Below are 26,487 nucleotides of genomic sequence, written 5' to 3' on the forward strand. Positions count from 1 at the left end.
CAACAGCACTTGGCGTGAAAGTGGCCTTTGTCTGGCGCACACTGCTCCTTTCACCCCGCACCCCAGCTGCTGCCCGCCGGGCGCTGCGGTGACGGACGGGGCGGCTGCGGGTGGGTGGCAGGGCTGGGACCCCCCCGGGACCCTGGGAGAGGTGAGCACCCATGGGAGCATGCCGTGTGCTCGGACCTGCCTGAGCAGGCAGGCTTTCTGCCTTCTCTTTAAAGCAAACGAAGCTGCTGCTTCTGCTCGCTTCCATCCCTAACAGCAGGGACTCCTTTTCCTTCAATTTTGCCTTTCCATTTCCCTTCATTTTCTGCGAAACCATTATGCGTGCACCAGTTTAAGAGATCCCAAAGCAGCAGACCGGTTTTGCTGTTGGGTTTTATTTCTGAATTATATAGGGTCTTCTTAATTCACGATACATAAAGCCGTGGCCCCACAGCTTTTTGCACGAGCACTGAATGTTAACTTGGGCTCCTGTGAATTCACAGCCACGCTACTCTGCTGCGTGGGCACGGGGAGGGCGCTCGGTGGGTTGGTGCTGGCTGTGCGCTCCCGGCACCTCGGCTTCCTCCTGCGGCCACCTGCAGGAGACGGCTTTGTGCCTCAGTCCATGCCGACTCCTATTGTTGGCCGACTTCTGCACAGGTGTGAGAATTAATTCAACGTTTGTGACTCGCTTTTGTGTTGCTTGAACCAGGCTCCCCCGGGAGAAGCCGCTCCTGGTTCCGCCTGCCCGCCGTGCCGACAGATGCGCTGAGGCTGTGCTTCTCCCTTGCAGGTGTCCCGGGTGCCCGTGGAGTCCTGCGAGCAGTACACGACCTGCGGGGAGTGCCTGAGCTCAGGAGACCCCCACTGCGGCTGGTGCACGCTCCACCACATGTAAGTCCGGCCTCCGCTGCCACATCTGCGCCGGTGGCGGCGAAGGTAAAAGCAGCTTTCAGAACCCCCAAGAGCCCCCCCCACAGTCTTTGCAAAAAGCGAAGTAGGTTGAAGTCCCTCGAATCCATTCTTCCCTTCCCTGGACGTTTCCTGCATTGCAGTGTGAATGCCACTGAAAATCCCTGAGCTCCTGTGAAGAGGTAGAGGAAGACAAATCCTCTCTTGGGGAGAGGTGGATTGCGCACAGCACGCAGGGAGGGGGCCACGGGACACCACAGAAAAGCAGAATTAAAGCCTGGGGGAGCAGAGCCCTCACATTTTGCACGTTCATCCTGGCTGCCCAAGCTGCCAATCCCTCCTGATTAATGGGAGATGTTGAGAGGCAACAGGAGGCTTGCTTAGATGTGCAGGGCTTTGCTTTCAGTGAGGTTACAGCAGTGGAACAGAGCGCCGAGCCCTATTAAACATAGCTGGAAGAGATGTTTAAATTCAGCACGGCAAGGTCAGAGAGCATCTGCTGCAGACGTCCCCGTTGGGGCAGACCCGGCCGGGGCAGCGGGGCTCGGGGCTGGCAGCACTACTGCACGCCACCAGGCCCCGCGGGCTGAGGGCTGGTGCTTTCAGGGGAGCTGCAGGAAACGCGCTCTGCATTCAGGAGGTGTCTGTGTTCTTTCTTTCCCCTGCCATAAGAAGGATCACTTCCTACAGCGGAAGGGGACCACCAGGCAAACGCCGATGCGGGGAGGAGGGGCGAGCCCGGAGGATGCTGGAGGAGGAGAGGAATAGAAATCCCTCCGGCCCCGTGCCAGCGTGCAGAGCAGCCCCCTGAGCTGCATGGAAATCGGGGCGGAGGCAGAGGCAGAGTTCAGGGACCCGCACAATAACACTTGGCCACATGCCTGAGCAGCAGGTGTTGGAGGGTGAGAGAGGAAAAAGGCAGGCTCTTGTGCAAAATCCGGCCTGGATTAGGGACCTGCGTGCTTTGGGGTGCAAACTGGCTCCCAGCACCCACCAGGGCCTGTTTGGTTTGCAGGGTTGGTGCCGCGCTCAGAGGGATGCAGGAAAACCCTCGTGGTGCTGAGCATCCTTCCCATGCCCTGGCTCTCTCTGGGCTGGGGGCACACACAGAGTGGCCCCTGGTGCCTCTGCGAGGAGTGTCTGGGCATCTTCATTTTTATTCTTCCTCTCAGAGGAGCCTGTCCAGCCCTATAGCGAAGCCCCCAGATGTGCTGGCACGGTGGGAAGCCTTCGCTGCTGCAGCAGCTTTGGAACAGGGAGGTTTTTCAGGTTTTTCAGACTTCTCAGTGCCAGGGCGAGGCAGTTTGAACACATCGGTGGTGTGGCAGTGCCGGGCACTTTACCTGGGAAGCACGTAAAGGTTGTCTAAATTTTGCAGGGAGAAACCCCTCAATGTCGAGAGAAGAGAAAAGTGCTGTTTCCTCTGCCCTTGGCCATGACATTTAGGCATTGACATCTTCCAACAGGACTTTGTTCCCCGATGGTATTTCTCAACCCTCCCTTCAAGTGTCTGCACTTTCCCAGCCTCCTTAGAGCAATCACCATTTTTTAGCCTTTGTCTTTAGCTGTAAATAATTGAGTTTATCTTGCTCTTCCTGAAGCCTCTGTCATATTTGTTGGGAGGCCCCAAGCGCTGGCGTGTTCGTGTTTAACTTGTCAGCTCTCCTCTAATTCTTGCATTTCCCCCTTCCAGCTGGACCAGCTGCTCCTTGGCTGAGCAGAAAGGCTGCGGGTCAGGGTGGGATGCTCACAGTTTTTCCTGAGGGCTGGTGGGAGGGTGAGCAGCAGAAGGGCAGAGGTTTGGTCCTTGACACAGCAGGAGGGGGGATGGCCTTGTGAGCAACATGGCCATCAACAGCATCTGGGCAAGCACGGATAAAAACCAGCATTGAGTCTTGATCAGGGGCTGAAATCCTGTTGTTTCTCCCCAGTGCACGTTATGGGATTTGCCTCCCTGGGGTTCGGGGTCTGTGCCCTGCGAGACCCCCAGCAGCTGTGGGATGTCTCTGCAAGAGCTCAGCAGAGCCCAGCCCTGCAGCAGCTCCCGCTGAGCCCAGGCACCCCCATCTGCAGCTGCAGAGGCTTTGCTGAGAGCGTGGGTGTGCAGGTACCGAGGAAGCCAGAAAAAGGTTCTGAGTTGTAAATAGTAATGTAACGCACTGGGTGTGTGAGCAGGTACAAGTGTGAGACAAACGGGTGGAGCAGCGCCCTGTTCCAGGCGGCGTTGGGTTGTGTGTTGCAGCCAGCCAGAGAGGTTTTACACAGCCAGTAATGAGGGGAAAGCAAAAGGATCCGAGCTGTCCTGGAATGAGCGTTTCGTTATCTGGGACTGCACAAACCTTTCCCTGTGTGATCTATTACGCGTTATTGTCTCTTAGCAGCCTGAGTCAGGGATTAAGGCTTTGCTGTACGGTGGGATGCTTGCACAGGCATGTGCATGCTTAGAATTTAAGAGTAGTGATGCTCCTGAACGAGCTACCTGTGAGGATTAAACCAGTAAGAGCAAGCAGGAATCGGCCACATTTGTGGTGCTGGCTGCTTGGGCAGCTCTGATGGTGTACAGGGACCGGTGGGGATGGGCTGGGCGCTCACACTGCTGCCACTCACCCTCAAAGAGGAGCTCGGTGCCGTGGTGGCCATGAGCAGCGCGTGCATTGCACTGGGTTTTTCGGAACCCCGGACACGGGGTGCTTTAGAAGGTGCTAAACCACCAGGGAGGGACAGGTGCTTGTCCTTCTGCAAAACTCCTTTGCTCTCCCAGCAGAGCCTCTAGCAGCAGCCCGGCTTGTCCCCACTGCAGCGCCGGGGCTTCGCTGCCTTCGCGCGTTCCTCCTCTCCGTGCAGGCGAGGGATCGCTTGTTCTTCCTGCTGCTAGAACAGCGCTCCTTGGGAGCAAGCAGAGGCCTCTAGGAGGCTGTTAAAGAGTCTCTTCAGCCCAGTGGGATTTGAAACCTGCAAGGCTCTTCCATATGCTGCTCTCTGCAAGTCTGTTATTGTCTACAGACCTATTTATCTCTGTTAGGGCTGTTGCCATAAATAGTATGATAAAAAAGAGCCATTCCGGCGAGTCAATGAGATAAAGGCTCCAGTCAAGAGCTCACTTTAAAGCTATCTTACAGATTCACTTAAACCTCAATAAGTCTTCCGTTGGCAGCGTTCATATTTAGCTCCATTACGCTCCAAAAAATAAAGAGGGGTGAGAGGAAGAGAAGAACAGCAGCAGTGTTTGCTGGCTGTCACGCTGGGGTTTGTAAGGGAAGGCATAAACTTCACTGTTCTTAACCAAAAGCCAACAGTCCTGCAGGGGGAACAACAGCCCACCCTCTCGGCGCTGCGAGCCCTGATTTTGGGCGCTGCAAGCCCTGATTTTGCGAGGCGCCCACCAGCTGCTCGCAGAGAGATGCAGAGTGGAGAAACTCAGGCTCTGCGTGGGCAGGAGGCGTTTCGGCTGATGCCTGCGTGTCTTTGAGGCTGCCCAGGCCTCTGCGAAGGGAAGCAGGGAAATAAGCAGTCTGACGGCAGCACCTCGTTAAATAGCAGCGCCTCGTTAAGTAGCGAATGCACTCGGAGAGCTGTCAGAGAGGAGCTGGCCGGTGGCACGCGGGTCTGGTGACAGCATCTGGATCCTCTGACCTTTGCACCTTGATTTTAACTAGGGTCCAGGATCATCACTGAGCGAAAAGTGATAAAGTTTGCTGATAGTTTATTAACACCATTAACATCAAAAGGCCAATATGTCACCTCCTGCCGGGGAGCAGGTTTTGAAGAACAAGGTTTTCCCTAAATTACATGAAATAGAAAATCCCTGAGGGATCCCAGTGCGGTGCTGCATTGTCTGATATCCGTCTCAAAACATTAATAATTCTTCCCTGGTTTCCCGGTGGGCACTCATCTACCCACTGTAATTAACTTAGGCGCATTTTCCCTTCAGCAGTTATAACTGCAGCCCGAGCCCTGGCTGTGCTGTCATTCCCTTCATTTAGTAACTGCTTCTGCCCTGCTTCACCTTCTTGTTCTCACACTGGACTTGTTTTTCACATCTTACCTGATTCTGCCTCAAAATTTCAGTTCACTCTGAGGACACCTGCCATACAGGAATAGGGATAACCAGCTGCGAGGAGCAGTCCTGGTCCCCTTGGTGTGCCCAGAGGGTTGCATTCCCGAGGGTAGGAATGGGACAGAGCTGGGAGGCTGAGGCAGGACAGCTAGCCAGAGAACTGCGCGCAGCCACAGGAGAGGGAATCCCAGGTTCTGGCACTGCTGCACTCTCCAGCACCAGGAAAAGACAATTAATGAGCTATGTGGTTTTGGTTTAATTGGAACGAGGCATCCTCTTGGTGTGCTGCCTGTTGTTGCTTTAAGTTTTAGTTTCTGTGCAGCTTAGGAATTTATGGCTTGCAGGAATGAGGTGTACGGAGGACTGGCCCGAGCACAGAATATTTGTGTGCACTTTGGTCCTAACCCGGAGAGTCTGTGCCTGGTCCTGGTGCAGAGCATTGCCCCCGGCCCTGCTCATGCTTACATGGCCGGGGCTTTGCTCTCTAAGGCCAGCCGTAGCCCTGGTGCTGTTGGACGCCTTCCCCGGGGGCTCCGTGCACCGACGTGTGCCCGTGTGTGCCAGGTGCTCCCCGCGGGACAGCTGCGAGCGAGCCGCCGAGCCGTACCGCTTTGCCGACAGCATCGGCCAGTGCATGAGCATCACCGTGCAGCCCAGCAGCATCTCCGTGTCCCAGCACAGCCTCCCGGTAGGTCGGTGCTCGGGGGGAGGGAGCCGTCGGGTCTCGGGTTCGCAGCGGGCAGTCCGTTCTCCAGTCTTTCTCCCTTCCCAAAAGCACAACTGTTTTCCCATGAAGTCAGGCTTGCAGGGGACTGGTAAGGAGAGCGGAGTCTGAGCCAGGGGGCGAGGGGATAGGGATCACAGAGACAAATTCCCCTTCCCCTCGGGCCCCAGCTCGCATTTCTCTCGGTCCGGTTTCATTAACCGTTGAAAGGAAAGGCTTTGTTTCCCAAGCAGCCCATCTGTGAGCTGTGCCAAGCCCTGGCTCTCCGAAGCATCCCAGCTGTTTCCCTTTGAGCCCCCCAAGCACCCGCACGCCGTGCCCATGGACAGGCGCTGCGGCAGCTGCAGCCCCGTCCCGCGAGCCCCCGGGGCCGCTGCGTGCCCGCAGCCAGGCTTGGTGCTGGCGGCCCCGGAGGTTTCTGCTGCTGCTGCACGTGCTGGGGCTGCTCCGATTGTGCTGCAGTCGGTGCTTCTGCTGCAGGCCTCGAGGGCGGCGATGGTTCTGCAGAGCGAGTGGAGGCCAAAAAGCTGCCGTTGCCACCTCTCCTAAACTGCAGTAACCGAAGGCTCAGCAAGGTGTTTGTGCACACGTAAACCTGCTTTCTTCTTCCCCCAGTGAAAGGCAGTTGGCCACTTTGTGTGTGGATGGGTGATTTAAGGGCAGCAGCATTCAGTGGGAAAGCAGTGGGTACTGAGGGCACGAAGGACACCGGGGCAGCTCGCCTGCTAACCACTGGCTGGCTGTTTTGTTCCCTGGTTTGTTCCCCTCCGCCTCTCCCCTGGCTCCAGCTCAGCCTGCTGGTGAGCGATGCTCCGGACCTGGCCGCCGGGGTCACCTGCCTCTTCGGGAACCTGACGGAGGTGGAGGGGCAGGTTTCGGGCAGCCGCGTCGTCTGCGTGTCGCCAGCAGCGAAAGACGTTCCTGCCATACCCGTGGATCAAGGTGAGTGTCTGCTTCTGGGTGGGAGCGCCTGTGCCACCAGAAAGCGTGGCTGGGAATATCTGCTGGGTAGAGCTGACCCTTTGGGGATGCTGACGGAGAAACTCATCACTCTGTGAAAGACCACTGGCCCCGGGGACCTGCATGTGCTCGTCCTTAAGAGACGGGCAGGCAGCAGTATGTGCATTCCCTGTCCTTGCACCCTCCCACAGCTGCCAACAGGACCTGGGGCTGCAGGAGGCTGGGGGGGGGCTCTGCAGAGGGCAGGGGCTGGTGGCCACACAGGGCAGACCCAAGCTGCAGGAGCCCTCCCCAAGTCGGGGGAAGCACCCACAGTAGGTGGAGGCATATTTCTATTTTTTTGTCCCCATCTTTGGGTTGTTTCTTCACTAATGTCACCGCTGTCTTATTTTCACTTCCCATAAACAAAATGCTACTTGCTTAAAACTCATTTTCTCCTTGGCATCCTTCCAGGTGTCGGCAGTGCATCCCTGCTGATATCTCTGTGTTTCTAAGACATTATAGGGAGCCTCAGAACTGGTGAACACTGGGGCCAAGAGCCGCAGCGGTAGCAGGGCTGTTGCAGACTTACCGTGGCAGCTCTGGAAGAGCAATCTGCTCTTAATTAACCCAGGGAGGAGGCTCCTCAAAAGAGCCGCTAATGGCCTCACTTCCACAATTAGTTCCTATTCTAGTCTTGGGCTAGACTGAATTAGTGTGTTTTTGTCCTGGAGACAGAAATCCTGTAGGGAAGGGGATGCGATCCCGAGCTCGTTTCAGCTGTGACCTGGGGTTGTGCTTGGCCCCGGTGCCTCCCATGGGTTTTGCCACCAGGGCCGATCGGGCCTGGAGGGGCTGCTGCAGATGGGCAGCCCCTGGGTCCTGGGGTGCTCGGGGGGGTCTGGATGGGGGATGCTCAGCACCGGGGTGCTGGAGGAGCAGCCTGGCGGCACCTCCTGCCCTGTACTGAGGGCTCAGCACCCTGGCCAGCCGGGGAGCCCCCTTGCACCCACCGCTGCTCCCCCCGTTACACCTGGGGTGCTGACTGCCTCTGTTCTGCCCCGCAGACTGGTTCGGCGTGGTGCTGCAGCTGAAGTCGCGGGAGACGGGCCGGACATTCGTCAGCACCGAGTTCAAGTTCTACAACTGCAGCGCCCACCAGCTGTGAGTGCGCTCCCCCCCCGCCAGCCCCCCGGGGCTGTTCCTCCTTGGAAGCCCCAGAGCCTCTCCTGGGACACTCTGGGGGGGGGGAAGCTCCCTGCAGGAGGGGGTCTTTGGGCCGTTTTCTCAGCCGGCAGCCCTGTGGGTGCTCTGTGCCCCCCGTGGAAGGCGAGCCCACCGCTCCCTGCCCTCGGTGCGCCCCTCCGAGCGGCCGCAGCTCCCCGGGCCTGGCGAGGCGCAGGCTGAACGAGCCTGGCAAAACCTTAACCTGCTGGTGCCCCCAAGCTGCTCCATCCTGCAACTGTGAACGTGGATGCGTCTCGGTGGGAGAAGGCAGAGCAGGGCCGGGGAGGTGGGCAGCACGCGGTCCCAGCACGGCGGCGGGGTCGGGGCTGGAAGCCCCCCGGGGCTGGGGGCAGGAGCCCCCTGCCTTGTCTGCTGGCCGAGCTGGCTGGCCGTGCAGTTGTGTTTATGCATCTGAAGCGTTTGCAGACTTCTCTCTGGAAACAAAGCAAGTCCCAGAGCACCCAAATGAAACACGGGCAGGACCTGGCACAAGCTGGGTAGCGAACGGCTGTCCCTGCAGGGCTGGGTGACGTCTCCCGCTGCAGGGGTCAGCTCTCAGCTCCATTTTGGGAGCAGGATTTGCTGCCCAAGCTGCCTGGTAGGAGCCGAGAAGTGCCAGCACGGCGTCACTCAGCCTTTCTGTGCTGGATTTGAAGCCTCAAGCTATGGGGCCCTCCCTGCTGCACTTGGAAGAGGGCTGTGTGCTCTGATGATCTTGGCTAGCCCAGAGTTTTTCTAGGCATGCATTCAATTTTTCTTTATTTTTTTTTTTTTATTTTTTGAGCCACCGCACACAGCAGAGGCACCAGGTTGAGAGGAGCCCTGACGGTCCTCTGTTCCCTACATATTGTCTCTCCAGTGGTCTGTACCCACCGCCCCGTGGTCCCTGCCTCCTGCCGTGTCACCAGTTCCACACAGCTCTGTGCTCCCTTGTCCCTCAGCCAGGTTTCACAGCACCAGCTCCTGCTCCACCGCGAGCACTTGTGGTCCTGTCCATGGTTCCCCTGGGTTCTCGTCTGCCTGGATTTGCTTGAGGGGTGACTTTGTGGTGACCCCTATTTTCTCCTCAGAGTGGGTGTTCGGATCAGGAGGGGCAATGTGTCTTCCGTCCCGTCGTTTGGCTCCATCTGACCATGCCTTTCTCAAAGCTCGTGTTTGGAGATAAAGTGCTAACACGGTTGTAAATTCTGTAGCACTTACATCATGCTGCACTCATTATCAGCGAGTTCAACAAGGGCATGAGGCAGCCTTGCAGGAATGAATCACAACATGTGAGAAGCAGAAAGGAATACGGGGCTCAGCTAGCATCGGGGAGAGACCTATTGATCCTGAAAGTCCTCATTGCAACAGGCAGAGCACCCGGAGAGCAAGCAGTAGAAGAGCTGGGGGTCTGCAGCAGCACAGGAGCATGTGAAGGGGTTGTAGTGCATGGAGCATGCACCCATCGGCATTTGCAGGGGGCTCAGAAGGGCAGGAGGGGTTTGTGGATGGGCAGGTAGGTGCTGGTTTTGCAGACAGGTTCTGCTGACCACCCTATGCTGGATCCAGGTGCGGTGAGCCCACTGGAGATGGGTCAGCTCTCAGGGCATGAATTTGTGTGCCCAGGGAGCTGCAGGCGGGTCAGGGGCCTGGGTGATGGCTTCTCTTTTCAGTCCATTTTAACAAGAGAAGGAATAGATGCAGTGGGGACACGCACCCCCCATTCTGAAGCAAAGCAGAGACAGTGGTCCTTAAGAAAGCAGAATCACGAAAGACCAAAGGTGCTGACCTTCTGGAAGTCCTGGGGAGCTCAGGAGCCTGCAGGGAGCTGGGGCAGAGCAGAGCTGAAAGCAGTAGCCAGAAAACCACACGGCAGACAGGTGCCAAGGCAGCCCCTTGGCCTCAGCAGTGGAAGAGGTCCTCTGCTGCTCCTGCCAGCAGGTCTGAGGGAAGCAGGGAGCTCCATCGGCACCAGACAAGAGGCTGAAGGCCAGGTGAGGGAGGCTGGAACAGGCAGAAATGGGTCAAATAAATGAGTAATTAAATAAGTTTGCAGCACCTGATGGTCTTCCCCAGATTTGTGTGATTAGAATAAGCTTCCTTAACTATTAAAGTCACTATGACTGCATCAGAAGGAAAATACCACCGAGATCATACCACGCATCCTGGGCAGGGAACGCCCAGGTCTGAGGAGGGTCTGCATTCTTTCAAACACATTTCATAAACAGTTAATTTCTTCCAACGTGAGTCAAAAGTGCTTGCTGGACACTTTGTGCTCTGAGGCCAGCAGAAGTGTTACCACTGACTTTAAGCATTCCTGACTTGTAAAATAGCTGATCCAATTTTTGCCAGGCTTGCTTTGTTTTCCAGATTTTACCAAAGCTAAAGATCAAGCCTGGTGTCTGTGCACTGCTGTGTTTTATTTTACACAATGCAACGATGTGCAGTAAATCCAAGCTTGTATTTTATTACCGAATTAATTGTGTGGTTGTTTAAATACTCTCTTCTGAGTGTTTGTTTTCCCAAACCCAAGACTGTGCCGCTGTTTGTTACTTTTGTTGTACCAAACTCCATCCAAAGAGGCTATTTTCCTGTGAGGGACCCTGAGCAGGGACTCTGGCTAGGCCAACCCCTTGCAGTTGGCCTCCCGACCCAATAACCTCCTCCATAACCCGTCTTTTCTCACCCCCAGGTGCCTCTCTTGTGTGAACAGTGCTTTCCGCTGCCACTGGTGCAAGTACCGCAACCTGTGCACCCACGACCCCACCACCTGCTCCTTCCAGGAGGGCCGGATCAACATCTCTGAGGTACCAGACCATGGTTCCAGCACTTCCTAGATCTTTATTCTTTGCTTTTCCTATGGCACAATTAACAAAAGCAATGTTTATATGAGGTTTTTTGAATTTCCATGGGTTGAGGCTTGTTCCTGCACTTGTCTCCGGGCTGGCGCCTGGATGTGCAGATGCAGCAGGAACGTAGCAAGAAAGTGTTGGTCTAGCAAAAGCGATGTGTCCCAACCTGAATGCCAAAGCTGATCCCCCCTTTGATATGAGGGTATGCTTGGATTCAGTAAGAGCTGTAATTCATACTGTAATTGCTGTAGTGCTTTCCTTCGGGGTCTCAGAGACTCCACGTTATATACAAAGCATGCAGGGATTTGCCCAACGGCAAGCAACGAGTGGTGCAGAGCTCCTGGTGGGACTCCTGGTGCCTTCTGCACTGCGTTGTGTTGGCAGGTCTGAAATTTATGGGTGGAACCTGACTGTAAACTGATTAAGAAGGGAATTACAGATGTGAATAGCCCCAGACTTTGGAAAGGAGAATTGCTTTGGGTTCCAGCACTGTGGACCAGGGGCCATCTCTCTTAGCAGTTCATAAAAGGTGTGGGGCTCCATTCCAAAAACGCTTTTAACAGTTGGAAGGAGGCAAAGCCCATTAACAGCTCTGCCAGATCTCTTCAGTATGACCTGGGGTGGAGGGATCCATGAAGGAAAAGAGTTTGTTAGCACAAATTCCTGATCAAAGTTAACCAAAACCCCTTGATTTGGGGTATTTGCACCTTGTTTGATTGCTTCCAGCAGTAAATCAGCAGTAGTAAACCTGGGCAAAGCTGCACTGCGCTCTGCTTTAGTTTCTCCAGACATTGGGCAGATACAGCCCCCAGTGCTGGTAGGGTCCTGGTCTTTGCTCTCTGTCCTTCCTGCCCCTGCACGCCTCTCTGTGGCACCTGCAGGGTCACTTGTTATACAGGATCACCACCACCTTGGGCAGGCCCCAAAGCAGCAAGGAAAAGGTGCTTTGAAAATCCTGAGTGTCTTGGGAAGTGGGAAAGGTAGCAGTGGGGATATTCCAATATTAGGAAAAGGTAGGAGAGAAGGATCAGCCAGCATGAAGACAAACACCTGTCAGTGGGTAATGGGGATAAGGAAGGGTCAGATGAGAGCAGCAGGAGAGATCGGGCAGCGGGGTAAAAACCACTGAAAAGAAGTGCCGCAAGCTCTGGGGCTGCTGCTAAACCAAAGGTAAACTTGGAACTTAACCAGCCCCCAGGTCTTTCTGGTTAATGTGCTGCCAGGAGGCACAGAGACAAGGCAAGGCACGTTAATGAGCTGCACGTGTATAGGACGGGGTCTGCAGGAGCAGAGGGATGGGCAGGACAGGCAGTGTAACCGTGAGCTCTGCTGGCCTCGTGCCACCTCCAGCGGGGACGAGAAGAGGCACAGACGTGGCACCTTGAAGAACTGCCTCATGCAGCGAGGGTACAAACGCCCGAGGAGAAGCATCCACCCTGGGGACAAACCAAAAGCTTCCCCAGTCCAGTTCAAAGCCAAGAAACTTCCTTTTAAGATAACAAGGGAAAGCAAAAACCTTTGCTTTGGCTTCTCCAAGGGGTGTGGGGTTTTTTTTTTCCTTTACACTCAAAGCTTTACTGTCTTCCCAGGCTTTACATTTGGAGTTCTCATTTTTATAGGTCTTCAACCCCAGGATATTAAAAGTGTTTGACAAGTCTCTGGCAAAGTAGGGCAATTCCATCGCCTCCGTTCTGCTCCCAGGAACACACAGGACTTACTGAGATCACAGGGCAGCGAGTGGAGGAGACACAGTACCCCTGCCGGTTCCTGATGGGATCACAGGGCTCCAAAGGACTTTGTCATCTTCGTCCTTTAGAGTTTGTTTCTTCGCAGGGCCGTTAGGTGTTAATGCAGCATCCTTCTGGTGACTGTTTTTGATAAAGGCTACCCATCGTGACTTCTGTACACCTCTGAGCACAGGCAAAGCCAGCCACTAAAAACTAATTTTTGCTTATTTGAGGTAAATGAATTGTCACTTGTGTACACAATGCAATCCTAATGCCTTTATTATGGGCATTTCACTCTGGCTAACACAAGACATCAAACAAACGCCTCATAAAGAGTTTCCTCTCCTAAAATAATTCAGATCACAATGCCCTCATTGTGTCACGGCCTGATGTATTGGAAAAACGTTTGTGCTTATCAGCATGGGTCCCTCTGCAGCAGCAGGTCTGTATGTGGAGCCGCAGAGCCGTGCCCCAGCCACAGGCTGTGGTGGAGCTGGGCTCCTGCTGGTCCGCCCGGCCCGGCCCATCCCCTCAGCTTGTTCTTGTGTAATTGGATGTTCTCTTTTACTCCTGACCCATCAGAATTTGTGTCCCAACGGGACTCGGACATGTAACTGAATCCCTTTGATGCTCCCTGGGGTTGTCTGCCTTGGGAAGAGAAAAGCGCACGAAGCCTCAGCCCCTTTGCTGGGCCCTGGGGGAAGCAAGCCCTTGATGAGCCACACGCTTCTTGCAGTCCTCTGGCTGTACCGACTGAGCTAACTGCTGCTTTCTGCCCCATGTTCCACACAAATACAACGGAGAGGAGCTTTCTGTCTCTGTCTGCCCTGTCCTCAGGGCAGGGCTCGGCAGCGGAGGCGGTGGCCCCGGGGCCCGGCTCTGAAGGTGGCTGGTGCCTTGCCATGGGGGTAGAGGCTGGCCTGGGAAGCCATCAGTGAGCTCTGGCACCAGCAACTCTATTTTCTCAGCCTTTTTCAGGTGGCCTGAGGCTTCTTTTGTCCACAGAAGTTGTGTGCTTGGACTTTGCTATCCAAAGAGCAATGGGAAGGTGTAGCCCTGAGGCTAGCTTGCACCCACACAAGCAAAGCCTCTCCAAAATGGGGCCTCATGCGTGCGTAGTGCTGATTGTCTTCTGTTACAAAGCTTCAGTCCCCCAGGTGAAACACGGGGCCCTCTGAGCCTCGCACAGCCCCAGCTCAGGCCTGTAATGTCATTTTAATGGGTCTGGGGGGGTGCGTGTGAGTGCGTGTGGCTTATGGCTGTATGACGTGTCTCTGTAAGTGTACAAAACCGAGATGAAGAGGAATGTAGACACAAATATATCCTTATACCCATCCCAGTGGAGAGCTAGAACCAAATAAATCCTATTAGTTTCCCAGAATGTGGGATCCCTTCCCTCTTTGATGTCCACTGCGTGTGGATAATGCCATTTCCACATGTGAGGTGCTGAATCGGGGGAATGGAGCGTTTCAGATTCTGGAAGTTAAGTGCAGAACCAGATTTCAGTTTTGTCCTGACTCCTTGGAGTTTGGGTTTAAATTATTGCTGCTTTTAGGGCAATATCTTTGCACCTGGCTATGCCCTTTGATGCTGAGTGCAGCCTGATGCACCTTGAAGGAAATAAAACAAATCAAACGTTCCTCATATCTGTCCCTACAATCCCCATTTTGAATGCCTGAATGGGATCTTTGGTGTGTAAGAAGCAACCAAGGACCACCTCTAAGTCCACCAAAGTCAGTGAATGACTTGACTGGGTCGTATCTAGCTTCTGCAGAGATGTTTGTCTGAGACATTATCGATAGTAACAAGAAGTCCAACTGCAGCAAGGTTAACTGCTCTGAAAAGATTGGGTTGAGCTTATTGGCAGCATTTTTTTTTTGCTCAGTAGCTTTATGGAGTAGAAACCCCCAGTGTCTGCTCTTCAGAGGGGAACGGAGCCATGCAGGAAGATGCTCCTCGGGGACATGCGAAGCTGTCCCCGGAGTGCCCCATCCATGCCCAGGGACCAGCTCTGGTCCTCACCTCTGCTGCACAGAGAGCTGCTGATGGGCAAGAAATTGGCTCTGCAGGTGTCTGTGCCCTGCTTCGCTGTAAATATCACAGGACTTCGTAACTGACAGGCCAAGGCACGGGGTACGGTGCAAAGCACGGGACAAGCGGTCGGTCGTTGAGAATTTACTGGTGAGAAAAGTCCTGCTTCCGTTGACTTTCTTTGCACGTTTGGTTCCTGAGGAGCAAGGTCTGCTCTCCTTTCCACTAGCGTAAATGAAGAATAATGTGTTTGCCTGAGTGATGGGGTTCGTAATTCATGTCATTGGGAACACAATGCTGAGCCAAGGGTTTACGTTCATGTGCCAAATTCGCTTATGTTTAGAGCTTTAAAATGTGAGCAGCTAGTTAACGCTTGTAAAGGGTTTTTGGTTTTGGTGAAAAATAGAAAAATGTTGTATTGTCTTCTATTTTGTCTAAATCCCTTAGTCGAAAGAAATGCCTGCTATTTCTACGCAGTTTTTTTCCAAGTAAGAGCAAGGAGGTTTGACCTACTAAAACTGCTCTGTTAAACACAAATAATAACCATGGGTGCTCTGTTCTGCTCCAGGGACAGATGCTTATCTCTGGTGTTTAAGGTATTTATAGACCTTGGAATTTTTGAGACTAAAAAGTGTTGTAGAAGCATAAAATGTCTTTGTAAACTCTGCGCAATGATGCTTCATACCCGGAATATTCCCTGAGAGTCTGTGCCACTCGTGCGTCAGTCTTGTCTTTCTTCAGCAGATCTTCTGATTTGTGTTTATTCTGGTTTACAGAAGTCAAGAAGGATAATGAGAGAATTCAGTGTGTGTTTATTTAGCAAGAGGAGGTAATAATGGCCTTTCTAACTCGCTGCAGGATTTACTTCTCATGAATTAAAAACAAAGTAAACTGATTATGGAGCAAATTGCATATTCGGCTGGCTGGAGTTCTCCCTTTTGTTCTGCATTCTCTGGACTCTCAGCTCTTCCTGGCACGGAGTGGGGAGTGCAGGACGGAGCAACCAGACTGGTGCTGAACAAGCGAGGGGAAGGGCTCGTGGTTTACCTGCATGGGGGAACCTTTCCAGAGCCTGCGTGCGGTGTGGGAACAAGGTGCTGCTGCAGAGGCACCTGCGGCTGGGCACCTCTCTATCCACTTGCAAACATGCATGCACCATATAAAAGCCTGTGTGGGCATGAATGTGTGTACATTGCTGCTGCAGCAACAACTGGGGAGGAAAAAAAAAAATAACTGAAAACTGAGCAATGAGCCTGGATTGGAAATGGCACAAATAGGGAAGAGAGGGCCCGCAGCAGTGCTTTCTGTAATGCACGCGGTGTCAGAGCAAACCCTGCGCCCCCCCGGCCCCTGCAGGGTTGGTGGCTTCACTCACTCATCTGATAAATTCAGCAGCAACTGCCAGCAGCAGTGCGGCTCCCCACAAGTGCCTGTGCTTTCGCTAGGAGGGCATCTTCCTGCATCCCTCTCCATCCCAAAATGTATGTCCCTTATTAGTGTGATCACTGGAGCTGTCAGGCAGCGAGGAGGGGCTGCGCTCGCAGGCTGGCAGCCCTTCTCTGCACCAGAATCCCGATGTGACATTTTTCTCCCACTGAAAGCACTGCTCAAGAGGGGGAAAAAAAAAAAGAAAGAAAGAAAAGAAAAAAGAAAAACTGTTATATCCTCCTCATCTCTGTTGATGGTAGGACAATTTTTGCTACCAGCATTTTCAGTGTTACAGGACAGATTTGGAAATGCAAGTCCTCTCCCGTTCTCTACGGGAAGAAGCATTTCCTTAGCAGTCATCTCACGAATGACGGTGGCCAGGAAGGATAATGGTCCAGAACATATTCATTATTTTCAGGACTGTGCGCTGAGCTTCTCCCACTGGTGAGATGGCTGGAGACTGCTGGGTTTTAATCATCGTGTGCTGAAGGATCCCGGCGCTGCGGGGTGCCTCTCCTCCCAGACACGGGCTTGCCAAGGAACTGGGACTGCTGTGCCCTGCAGCAGTGTCTCCGCGGGTGCTGCTCTGTGGCCAAGTCCTACGTGCAGCCAGGTCTCGAGCAGAAGCTGGGATAGGTGTGCAGTGTGTAACGTGTGTGCAAAGACAGCCCGGCACAGCTCGCAGCTGGATGGAAAACACCCGGGATCTCAGCAGCTTGCTGGGAGCGATGCGAAGGCTGAGCTGGGATTTGAGCCCCTGGTACTGCGATCTGTGGGGACCCGAGAGTTGAGCTTCGGGTGGCGTTCCCATCCAGCCTGCAGACCTGCATCACTGCGGAGAAGGGCTGCTCTTTCCTTCCCAGCACGGCCAGCTTCCTGGCTGCTGGAGCTAAAAACCACTCTTGGCTGTTAATCCGTGAAAGTCCCTGCTAGAAATAAAATAAAAAATATATAAGGAAAAGTGCCACTAAAAAGGTTTATGAGGCAGCAGCTTAAGCTACTGGCTCCTCTAAACTTGGGCAGCATCTGGTTCTCATTTACAGCTCGCCGGAGCCAGTAGCGAAACAACATCCCATAGCCTGGGAGTGCAGCTCGGCTGCCTGCTGGCCCTTAGCGAGATGGGATTTCCTCCCTGGGGGATTTCCTCCCTGGACACGCTCCTAGCCCGAGCTGGAGCCCGGAGGACAGCTCTCCTCACCTCTCCATCCGCATGACTTAGTTTAATTTCTAGGCTGGGTGGCAAAGGGCTTGGGGTGCCAGTATGGAATTTGGCAGAGCAAAGGGAAACAGTCCGTTTTTTTTTTCCCTCTAAAACTTCTACTTTACCTTGGGATTAATCACTTATTGTCAGCTACTTACAGGTACTTAGGTACCTATTTCCATTAGATCAAAGCAAATTAGAGCTAAATGGAATGTAAATACTTCTGATGGCCAGAGCCTGTGTCTGTGGTGTTGCAGTTCCTGGTATATGAAGTGAGGAAAACCTGCATCTCCCAATGTGCTGTGAGGAGATAATGCTTGGGATGTTGAGAGCTATTGGGAGAGATGTCATATAGTTACCACGCACTGATGGGTTTTTTTGTGGTTCCTCTCAGATTATCATTCAGACATCCATCGAATGCTCCTGGCTTGCGCGGAGCTGGTGATGTGCTCATCTGTGCAGTGACGTTTGTAGGGACAGTTTCACTTGCGTACAGCATCTTCTATAAAGAAGTCTCGAGCTACTGCAATAACAGTGTTGGTAGCCAATGTTAAGCTTGCTATTAATTTACAATTGCATTATTTTGGCCAGATAGTGGCAGAAGTGGAAACAAATAATGCTTCCCTGCTTACTGCTTTAGTTACCGTGCTTAGCTGTTTAAGAGCCCAAGACCAACCACTTCCACGCTTTCCGTACAACAAATACAGAGTCTTGGAGGCAGCAGCATTTTGCTCTTCTCTTTGTTCCTTTATTGCAACCACGCGGACGTTTGAAATATTTTCACGTGGTTTTAAATGGAAAATTTAACAGACTGCTTCCAGTTTCATGGTATTTTGTACACTTCAAAGCTCAGCACCGCTCCCCAGCAGGGGAGCTGTACCTTGGGGTTCTGCGTTTCCGCACGGAGCCTGCAGCTGCGTGGGCACACCACGAACTGCCTGCCCTGCGTGCCGAAGGTGTGCTCGGGGCATCGGCCGGCTCACGGCGGGCTGAGACGTGGTTGGAGCTGTGGTTGGAGCCGTGGATGTCCCATCCCCGCCGTGACCTCCCGCTGTCTTCTCTTGCCCCCAGGACTGCCCCCAGCTCTTCCCCACGGAGGAGATCCTGATCCCAGTGGGAGAGGTGAAGCCCATCACGCTGAAAGCCAGAAACCTGCCCCAGCCCCAGTCCGGGCAGCGCGGCTACGAGTGCGTGCTGAGCATCCAGGGCGTGATCCACCGCGTGCCCGCCCTGCGCTTCAACAGCTCCAGCGTGCAGTGCCAGAACAGCTCGGTGAGGGTGCCTGGGGCTCGGGGTGCTGCTGGGTGCCTGGGGACAGCGTGGGGACGGGGCTGGGGCTGCTCAGGAGCCGCCAGCAGCTCTGGAGCATGGGGCTGCCTCCCGTCGTGTTTCTTTTTTAGCTGAAGCAGCCTCCCCTCCTCCCCACGCGGCGCCTTCCCGAAACAGGCTGCTGCGAGGGAGGTGGGCTCAGCAGCGGGGAGGGAAGGGGAAGGAAGGAGCGAAAAGTCCTGGGGTTAAGCTGGCCCCAGGTGCAGGTGGGAGCCGCCGTGGGTGTTTTTGTGGTGCTGGCCCCGTATCTGGTGCTTCCTTGCCCAACTGTGGGGGTCACCGAGGGGAAGGGAGGAGGAGGGAACGCACCAAGGTGTCAAGGCGAGCTAATTCACGTGGGAGTGATAACGAGAACCGCAGACCCCTTATCGGGGAGCTGTCAAATTCCAGGTCACGGTGGCTTGATGAATACAGAAATGCTGAACCGCCGCATGGTGCGGGGAGGGAGGGGGAAGGAAAAGTGCCAGGGGAGAGAACGCAGCAGAGGGAAGGAAATTTCCGGAGGGATGCTGCTGAAGAAGCAGGCAGGGGAAGGCAGCTCGGCCTCAGCTTGTACAGGATGGGGCTGAGCCCTGCAAATGGACCGGGCAGGATTTTACCCAGGGATCATGTATGGCCAAAGGCAGCTTCCCTCTGCCCAAAGCCACCCTCCCGGGCACAGCACGCGTCGGTGCAGCACCCAGCACACGTCTGCTGGCGGCAGGGCAGGGGCGAGCCACGTCCTCGGCCTCGTTGGGGGCTTTCGGAGGGGCCCGGGGTCAGGCAGGGTGTGCTCGGTTTGTCTCAGGCAGCAGAGCGAGGAACTTCAGGGGCTGCTTTAGTATTCAGTGCAGATGGACTTAAATTGTTAATCAAGTTTTGAATTTTTAAAAGTTTCACTGGATATTTATCCATCACTGGCTGTCTTTGGGCCTTGCAGCTTGCTGGCTAATAAATGTATTAATACTGTGTAGTACTTCTCCTATCTAAAGCAATTTATAAACATTAGGGAAGCACTTTTATTCCTGTTAGGCTAAAAGGAAGTGGTAGACAGAGAATTTAAGAGCAATTCTGCTCTCACGGCTCCATCAGCCGAACAGAAGACCTGGTTTCATACCAACTTAGTAAAACCCAGGCAAGGTAAATCCCTGTGACCGAAAGCAAGTTAAAAGAGGGCACCTGTTGCACGGAGACAACCTCTGAGCAGTCTGCTTTCATTTAATCATCGTTCCCTCATCCCAAAGATGATGGCAGCGCTCACTTTTTAAAGATTTTTTAGCAGCTCTTGATTGACTTAAAGAGAGCATCTGGACGAGGCCTCATTGGTGCTAATGGCAATGATGGGGATTTCAAAACACTCTGGGAATTCACATGAAGCATCCAGCTTCTCTCTGCAGCCCCTGGATGTCCACGAGAAGGTGAATAATTCACGTCAGTGCTGTCATAGACTCGACTGATCCACAGACATGGCAAGGCCCTCTCTGCACCACCTACTTTTTCTCAGCTGATGCCTATTTCATCAGCCAAAGCTGTGCAGCATGATTTTCGAGCTCCCAGTCACACTAGGGTGCATGGTGACTGTATAAGGAGTTAGCCTGAAGGCAGCAGTCCTTGCGGTGTGATTATCTGGAGGGGCTGTATTGATAAGCTAGAGACTGAGTGACAAGAGCAGCCACTGCGAGTGGAATAATTAATCTATCGCCTCTCACAGGGACTAGATCTGATTTAATTATCTCTTCCCGGTGAGGAGGAGGAAGCCAAAGCAGGACCCTAGAGCTGAAGTGTAGAAGTGGTGGTGGTGGTTCAGACGTCAGCGCATGATGCAGAGAATAATCACTGCTTGTTAAAAAATCTGCGTTTCCTGGTAGCATCCCCGCAGGCATCTCACTCTGGTTTCTTCCCCAGTACCTCTATGACGGGATGGACATAAGCAACTTGGCCGTGGACTTTGCTGTGGTGTGGAACGGGAACTTTGTCATCGACAACCCGGAGGACCTGAAAGGTAACGGTGCTTGGGCTCGTCCCCGCGGCACCACGAGGGCTGGGAGGGAGGGACGTGGTGGTCCTGGGCGACCCCACGTTGGGCAAGAGCAGCTCCCGCACCACAACAGTGGGAGAACTGCTGGAAGCCCCCAGACTAAAGCTCAAAAAATGACCCGTGGGGAGAAGCGACTCATTGCGTGCTGTCCTCCCTTCCCGCAGTGCACCTGTACAAGTGCGCGGCGCAGCGCGAGAGCTGCGGGCTCTGCCTCAAAGCCGACCCCAAGTTTGAGTGCGGGTGGTGCAGCGGGGAGGCCAAGTGCACGCTGCGGCCCCACTGCGGCTCCCCGGCCGCCCAGCCCTGGCTCGACTGGTCCAGCAGGAACGTCAAGTGCTCCAACCCGCGCATCACCGAGGTAAGAGCGCCGCTGGGCTCTGCCCCCCCCGGCCCCTTCTGCCCCCATCTCGGGGGGGCTCGGGGCTGACCCCAGCACCCCACTGCCCGTCCGGAGCTGAAGGGTGGGGAACAAAAATGCTCCATTGCTTCCTGCGAAGTCACCTTGGGTGTGAGCAGGGTTTGCAGCCGCTGCCCCGCCATGCAGCTCTCACCCGCCGCGATGCTGCCGGTGGTAGGGTGACCGCTGCGGACCGGTGCAGGAATGCTAATTAAACTAGGGAGCTAATTAGTCTGTAGCTGATGTTTCTGATGTTTCCGTTCAGACCGCTGAGTCTCCCAGGAGCACTTCTACCAATAAAACTGCTCGTGGTCTGTTAACGTTACTATTAGAAGTGACACTCCTACCAGGTGGGAATGGAAGAAGATTTTTGTTTCTCACTTAATCAGCTTCATTAACAAAATAGTCTCCCTTGCCCTGAGCATGTGTCCGTTCTGCAGGAGGTGCAGGTGTAGCATGATGTTGTGTCCAAGTGGCCTGTTGCACTGATGTCCCTGGCTGAAGAACAGCTGGCAGGGAAGCAGCAGGACTCAGCACACGCGTGTGCACCAGCTCAGCCAGGGCCCCTTCACGTGGGGAAGCTTCCTCATAGCTCAGACTGGTTTCTACACCAGGTCTGTCAGAGCAGCTCATGCTCTGACCCCCTGGGAGGAAGGCATTCACCTTGTTTTTATGGGAGAAAGGCACGGAGGCTTGCTGTGTTGTCTCAGGGTTGGATGCGCGAGACGGAGGATGTTGCTGAGGAGAGTCTGTCTTGGAGAGTTTTGCAAAATTCCTGAGTAGCCAGGTGTATAGAAAATGGGAAAGCCTCAGCAGAAACCCTGCAAGGTTGATATTCCTAATCCCGAACCCTTCAACAGCAGAAGTCAACATCTCTCTCATTCCGCTGTCCCTCCAGAAAAGTGGAGACCGTGAGACTGTTACAGCCTTCGTTGCTGCTGGGTGCTTTTAATGGGTATTGGAGTTCCTTGAGTTCTTCAGGTGCCGTTTGCAGTGCCCCTTGCTGCACAGAAAGGCCCGCGGGGAGCACACTTCTGGCAGGGCCATCACTCAGGTTCAAGCCGGAGCTGCTGGCACGCTGCCTCCGCTCCGCCGGCGCTGGCTTTAAAATCTTAGACTGGAGAGCAGTGCTTTCTCGTATGAGTGCCTGTGTTACAAACACCCTGCATGACTCACGCGAAAAGAGCATTTAAAACGGGCTGTTTTCCACTCCTTTTGCTTCATCTGGCCACTTTCACTCTTCCTCTGAAGCTGAAGGTCAAGGGCTTTACTCCCAGGTCCAGCGCCTTTGGGGGACGCGTAACTAGCAAGAAGAGATCACACTTTAATAGTCATGAAAACAAGTGGGCAGCAGGCTGCACGCAGCCCTTTTTTTTTGCCCCATCGCACCGTGAGGCCTTGCCATCACCAACAGCGTCCCTTTAACAGCATAAGACTTCGACGCAGTCTGTGGTCTTAGCAATAAATAAATAAAAATCAGTTTTCTTGTGAACAAGCGGCACTCTGATCTCCTATTCATTTATTTGCAGGCCTCATTAATATAACATCAGTGCAACAAACAGCTGAAGGGGGGGCAGTGTCAGGCTGAATAATGGAGTTGCTCTGCGGAGATAACAATTAGGTTCTGAATGTGCTATCAGCCGAGGCAGAGACGAGGAAGGATCATGCCGGGATGACAATGCTCATGTGCTGGTTCCCCGCTGGGCTCATCAGCTGGGATCCGGACAGCTTGGAGCAGGATGAAAAAAGACAAAGAGAGCGAAGGTGGATGAGGTTTGGGAGGGGCAGGGGTTGTGCCATCCGTTGTGCAAGCAGGGTGCTCTCTCCGCACCCTAGCAGACGCCAAGGTGTCGCAGGCTCACAGCTTCCCCCAGCTCCAGAGGGAAAGTCCTGTCCTAGGGCTCCCTGGCTCATGCACCCACTTCTAGCTAAATACTGCTTTTTGTCAAATGCTGAACTGTGCAAGACGTGGGGCTGACAACGCGCAGCTCGTGTTGTTACAGCAGCATCTTCTGCGGGCTGGGGAGGGAAGCGGGGTGCCCCTGCAGGGTCCCTGGGGTGCCAACCTCGGTGTCGAGCACCAAGAGCAGTGCAGGGCGGTATCCGTGTCCCTTATGTGGTGTGAGGGCTGGGCACAAGGGTACTCAAGCTCCTATCACCATCTACTTTGTGTATTCGAAGCCTTTCTAGGAATAACTCAGTGCTTTGCACTTGCTAAGTCCTCTCACTGTGCAGCAGGGAACAGGCGATATCAGAGGAGCCGGGTTGCTCGTTTGTTCCAGGCTGAGGCAGCGAGCAGAGGTGGACAGCTCAGGGCATCAGCATACCCGAAGGCCTTCCAGGCCTCACCTTGGATAGTAGTGTTTTTCAGACCGTTTTCAAGACATCCTAAAAAATTTCTGGCAGAGGTATAGCCCCTTCCGCAGCCAGCGTGTGAGTCCTGGTGACGGCCTTGCTTTCCCACAGCTGCCCTTTGTGGGTTCTTTCCATCCTCTGCAGAGCTCCGAGGCCGAGAGCTGCTGTACCGAGCACACCCCTGCGGGCTGCAGCGTGAGTTACTGAAACACCGCTTTATTAGGGCCGATAGGAGGCGAGCAGGTCCGGTGTGGTTGTTTGGGGTGTATTCCTTCCTAATGCTTTCTGTCTGGGAACAGAAACCTGGGCGGTCACCGCAGGGAGCCCTGCAGCCTGGGCAGCCCCCCGGCGCCACCGGCCCCAGGCTGGCCCCGCTGAGCGCACCCGGGGGTGCTGGGGTCGGGGCGCTCCTGCTACTGGACCTTTAAGGCTCCTCATCTTCCTGCGATTTTGACTGAATCTCCCCAGCTGTAATTAATTGAATGCATCTGTTCTAACCCTGGGGCTGCTTTATGGCACAGTTACTTCAAAACTGTTCAATTAGCGACCACTAAAATCTAGGTCGAGTGGAGCTCCGTATTGGGGATTTTCCAGGTCAGGACGTTTTCAAAATACAGAATCAGCCCTGCTTTGTTTGGCAGGGCCGTTTGGCTCCGCTAGTCGTGCTAAGGTCAGGAAATGGCAAACTGCAACTGCTTTCTGAAGAGGGGAAGGGGCCAACGAGCCTGGCAGTGCAGGCGCTACAACAAAACACGTTTTAGTGTAATCTGGAGCTGCGAAGGACAGTTGTAGCTGTCAAGTACGTGAACTGCCGAGCTCAGGTGATTCCCAGCTAGCGGTGTAAGCGTTAGCAGCGCGGGCCTTCAGGACGCAGTGTAATGCAATACAGCTTGATTTTGTACCGTGTCTTTTGTGGGCGCGCAGTGCTTGGTGGAGCTAAATGATACAGGACGTGACACGTTCTGCGGTACGAGGTACAGAGAGCAGCAGCGCAACAGGCAGGGTGTGATGAGCGGATCAGAAACCTCCGTCGTTGGTCGGGGGGAGAGGGAGGTAGAAGTTGAAGCACGTGCAGAGGAAAGCCGAGGTGCTTTGAGATGCGGTGATGCCCACACCTGGGCACAGAGAGCAGGCCGAACCCCCCCATGTTTTGCCAGATTCGGTAACAGAGCCTTAAACAGGAGCAGAGGTGCAGAGCAAGAAGTTGAGACGTAAGGATGGGAGAAGGAAAACGGCTCAGCTGAGACCCGAAATGTGGCAGAAGCAGAGAGGGCAGGGAGGTGGAAGGGTGCTGGGGGCATCCTGCTGGTGTCGGCAGCTTGCAGGGGATGGGAAGGGGATGCGGGGATGTGCAGCACACATGGGGCTATGAGGAGGGTGCAAGCGGGGCTGTTTTGGGGTGCCGGCCCCACAGGGCAGCGGGACACAGGTACAGGCTGGGGCTCGTGCCTCTTCTGAAGCTGCTCATGAGCAGGGAGCAGCGAGCTTGTGGGAAGGTGGAGGAAAAGCTGCCAGGCAGCCAGAAACACTGAGGAAAGGGACCTGAGGAGCTGAAATCTGTTGCCAAAGACAAAGGTGGAACCGACAAGCATAAACAAGATTTATCCATTAAATTAATTAAAGTGCATTATTATAGATTGTTTGTTTATTAATAACAGCTGTAGCATTGAGAAGATTAGTAACTCACCCAAGAGCAATAACAGGCTGGTGGCAGATTCAAAACAATTGTTTGAGAGTCTTGGGTCCAAATCTTGTGACTATACGTTACTGTAATTTATACTGCTCATGGAAGAGGATATTGTCCTTGATGAAAGTCCATAGAAGCAGGGCTGATTACGGCTGAGGTAGGCTATAAACAGGCAGCTTTAAAGCACACACCTCGCCCTTTAACATTTCTAAGTCACTCGAGGTGCCAACTTACTAATAAAATGTGATATTAACATTCAGGGAACGGCCAAGGCAGAAGTTAACAAGGTTCTGCAAAGCAGTGGGCAGCTTCTGGAAGGTTACCTGCTGTCTGTTGTGTAGTCTATGAAAAAGGAGCCAGGTTTATTCTGTCTGCGGAGTGCCATTGTCCAAGCTACGGGCTCAGGGACCCTCGGTGTCCCCTCTGAGGACAACACACGGGGGTTTTAGCTTTGTCAGCTTCTCTGGGGTGCCCTCGGTGAATGCGGCAGGGGGAGCCCTTGGGTAGGTGGGGGGCATGGTGCAGGTGGGCAGCCCGCACAACGGGGCTCCTTTCCCAGCCAGGCACGGGGTTCCTGGGGGAACCAGCTCCCTTTTCCTCCCGCAGCTTGACCCACGTTGTGCTTCCCTCTAGATCCTGACGGTGTCGGGCCCCCCGGAAGGAGGCACCAGGGTGACCATTCGCGGCGTGAACCTGGGCCTGGACTTCTCGGAGATCGCCCACGGCGTGCAGGTGGCGGGGGTGCCGTGCACGCCGCTGCCGGAGCAGTACGTCGTCGCCGAACAGTGAGTGGCCTCAGGGACGTCGCCTCTTCCCCAGCCTCCAGCCATGGAAGCAAACGCACAGGAGGGCAATAAATCCTCCAGCCCCCGGGAGGTTCCTGCACCCGCTCCAGCTCTGCAGAGCTTCAGGAACGGGTCCGGAGATGGATGGTGCCCCTGCGGCCGGGAGGGGACAGGGTGCTTGGATGGTATCTAGGGGGTCAAACAGCCCTTTAAGCTTTCATTAAGCGTTTTGTTTCCTTCCACACGGCAGTTCCTGCTTTGCTAAGCAACTTTTCTGATGAGCACCTTGCTGTTGATGCTGAGCCTCTCTGCCCCCTCCGCTCCCCCTCGCACTTGAAATTCAGCCGGCGCCGCCGGCTGCGCGCAGCCATTTGTTAGGCATGTGAGGTGGTGACAGCCCCTTAATCCAAATGGGCCTCCGCTGGAGTCAATTCATTTATTTCACTAAGAAAAACGTCAACCAAAAATTACAAAATAGGCATGTAACAGAAGATGGGCGAATAAACCTCCCACGGTGACACCTGGTCCTGCTGCTGCCTGGGGGATTGCTCAGGTCAGCCGTGGTGCTGGGGGTCATCGGTGCCGGGCAGGGGAGGTGCAGTGTGTGAAGTGTCCCCATGGGCCCTCCGATGTCACCTGCTGGGCACTAGGGTGGCCGGGGGGATGTGGCAGCTCCCCAGGGATGGCCACCAGCAGCACGGATGTGCCCCAGCTCCGGCAGCAGCTGGAGGCAGTTGTCATCTGGCGGTGACATCCCATCGGTGGCTCCTGGTCTGAGCCCCAGCGCAGCAGAAGCACCCGTCACTGGGACATGTTGGCACTGGTTTGTTGTTTGCTCGCTCCCTGCCACCA

At 54.4% G+C, this 26,487-nt stretch overlaps 1 protein-coding gene across 4 annotated transcripts in view; it reads left to right on the forward strand.

The window, feature by feature from the left end:
- Positions 1-26,487, forward strand: part of PLXNA2 (plexin A2) — a 381,872-nt gene that overhangs the window by 315,512 nt on the left and 39,873 nt on the right. For all 4 annotated transcript variants that reach the window (XM_083812470.1, XM_083812471.1, XM_083812473.1 and 1 more), the window contains 9 exons: positions 782-882; positions 5,522-5,645; positions 6,470-6,623; positions 7,688-7,784; positions 10,519-10,633; positions 18,137-18,337; positions 20,279-20,375; positions 20,576-20,769; positions 25,484-25,635. In XM_083812470.1, coding sequence (XP_083668596.1) covers positions 782-882; positions 5,522-5,645; positions 6,470-6,623; positions 7,688-7,784; positions 10,519-10,633; positions 18,137-18,337; positions 20,279-20,375; positions 20,576-20,769; positions 25,484-25,635 — 1,235 coding nt within the window. The remainder of the gene's footprint in view (positions 1-781; positions 883-5,521; positions 5,646-6,469; positions 6,624-7,687; positions 7,785-10,518; positions 10,634-18,136; positions 18,338-20,278; positions 20,376-20,575; positions 20,770-25,483; positions 25,636-26,487) is intronic.

Source organism: Anser anser (assembly GCF_964211835.1).
Source record: "Anser anser genome assembly, chromosome: 27".
In the NCBI taxonomy this organism is placed as follows: domain Eukaryota; kingdom Metazoa; phylum Chordata; class Aves; order Anseriformes; family Anatidae; genus Anser; species Anser anser.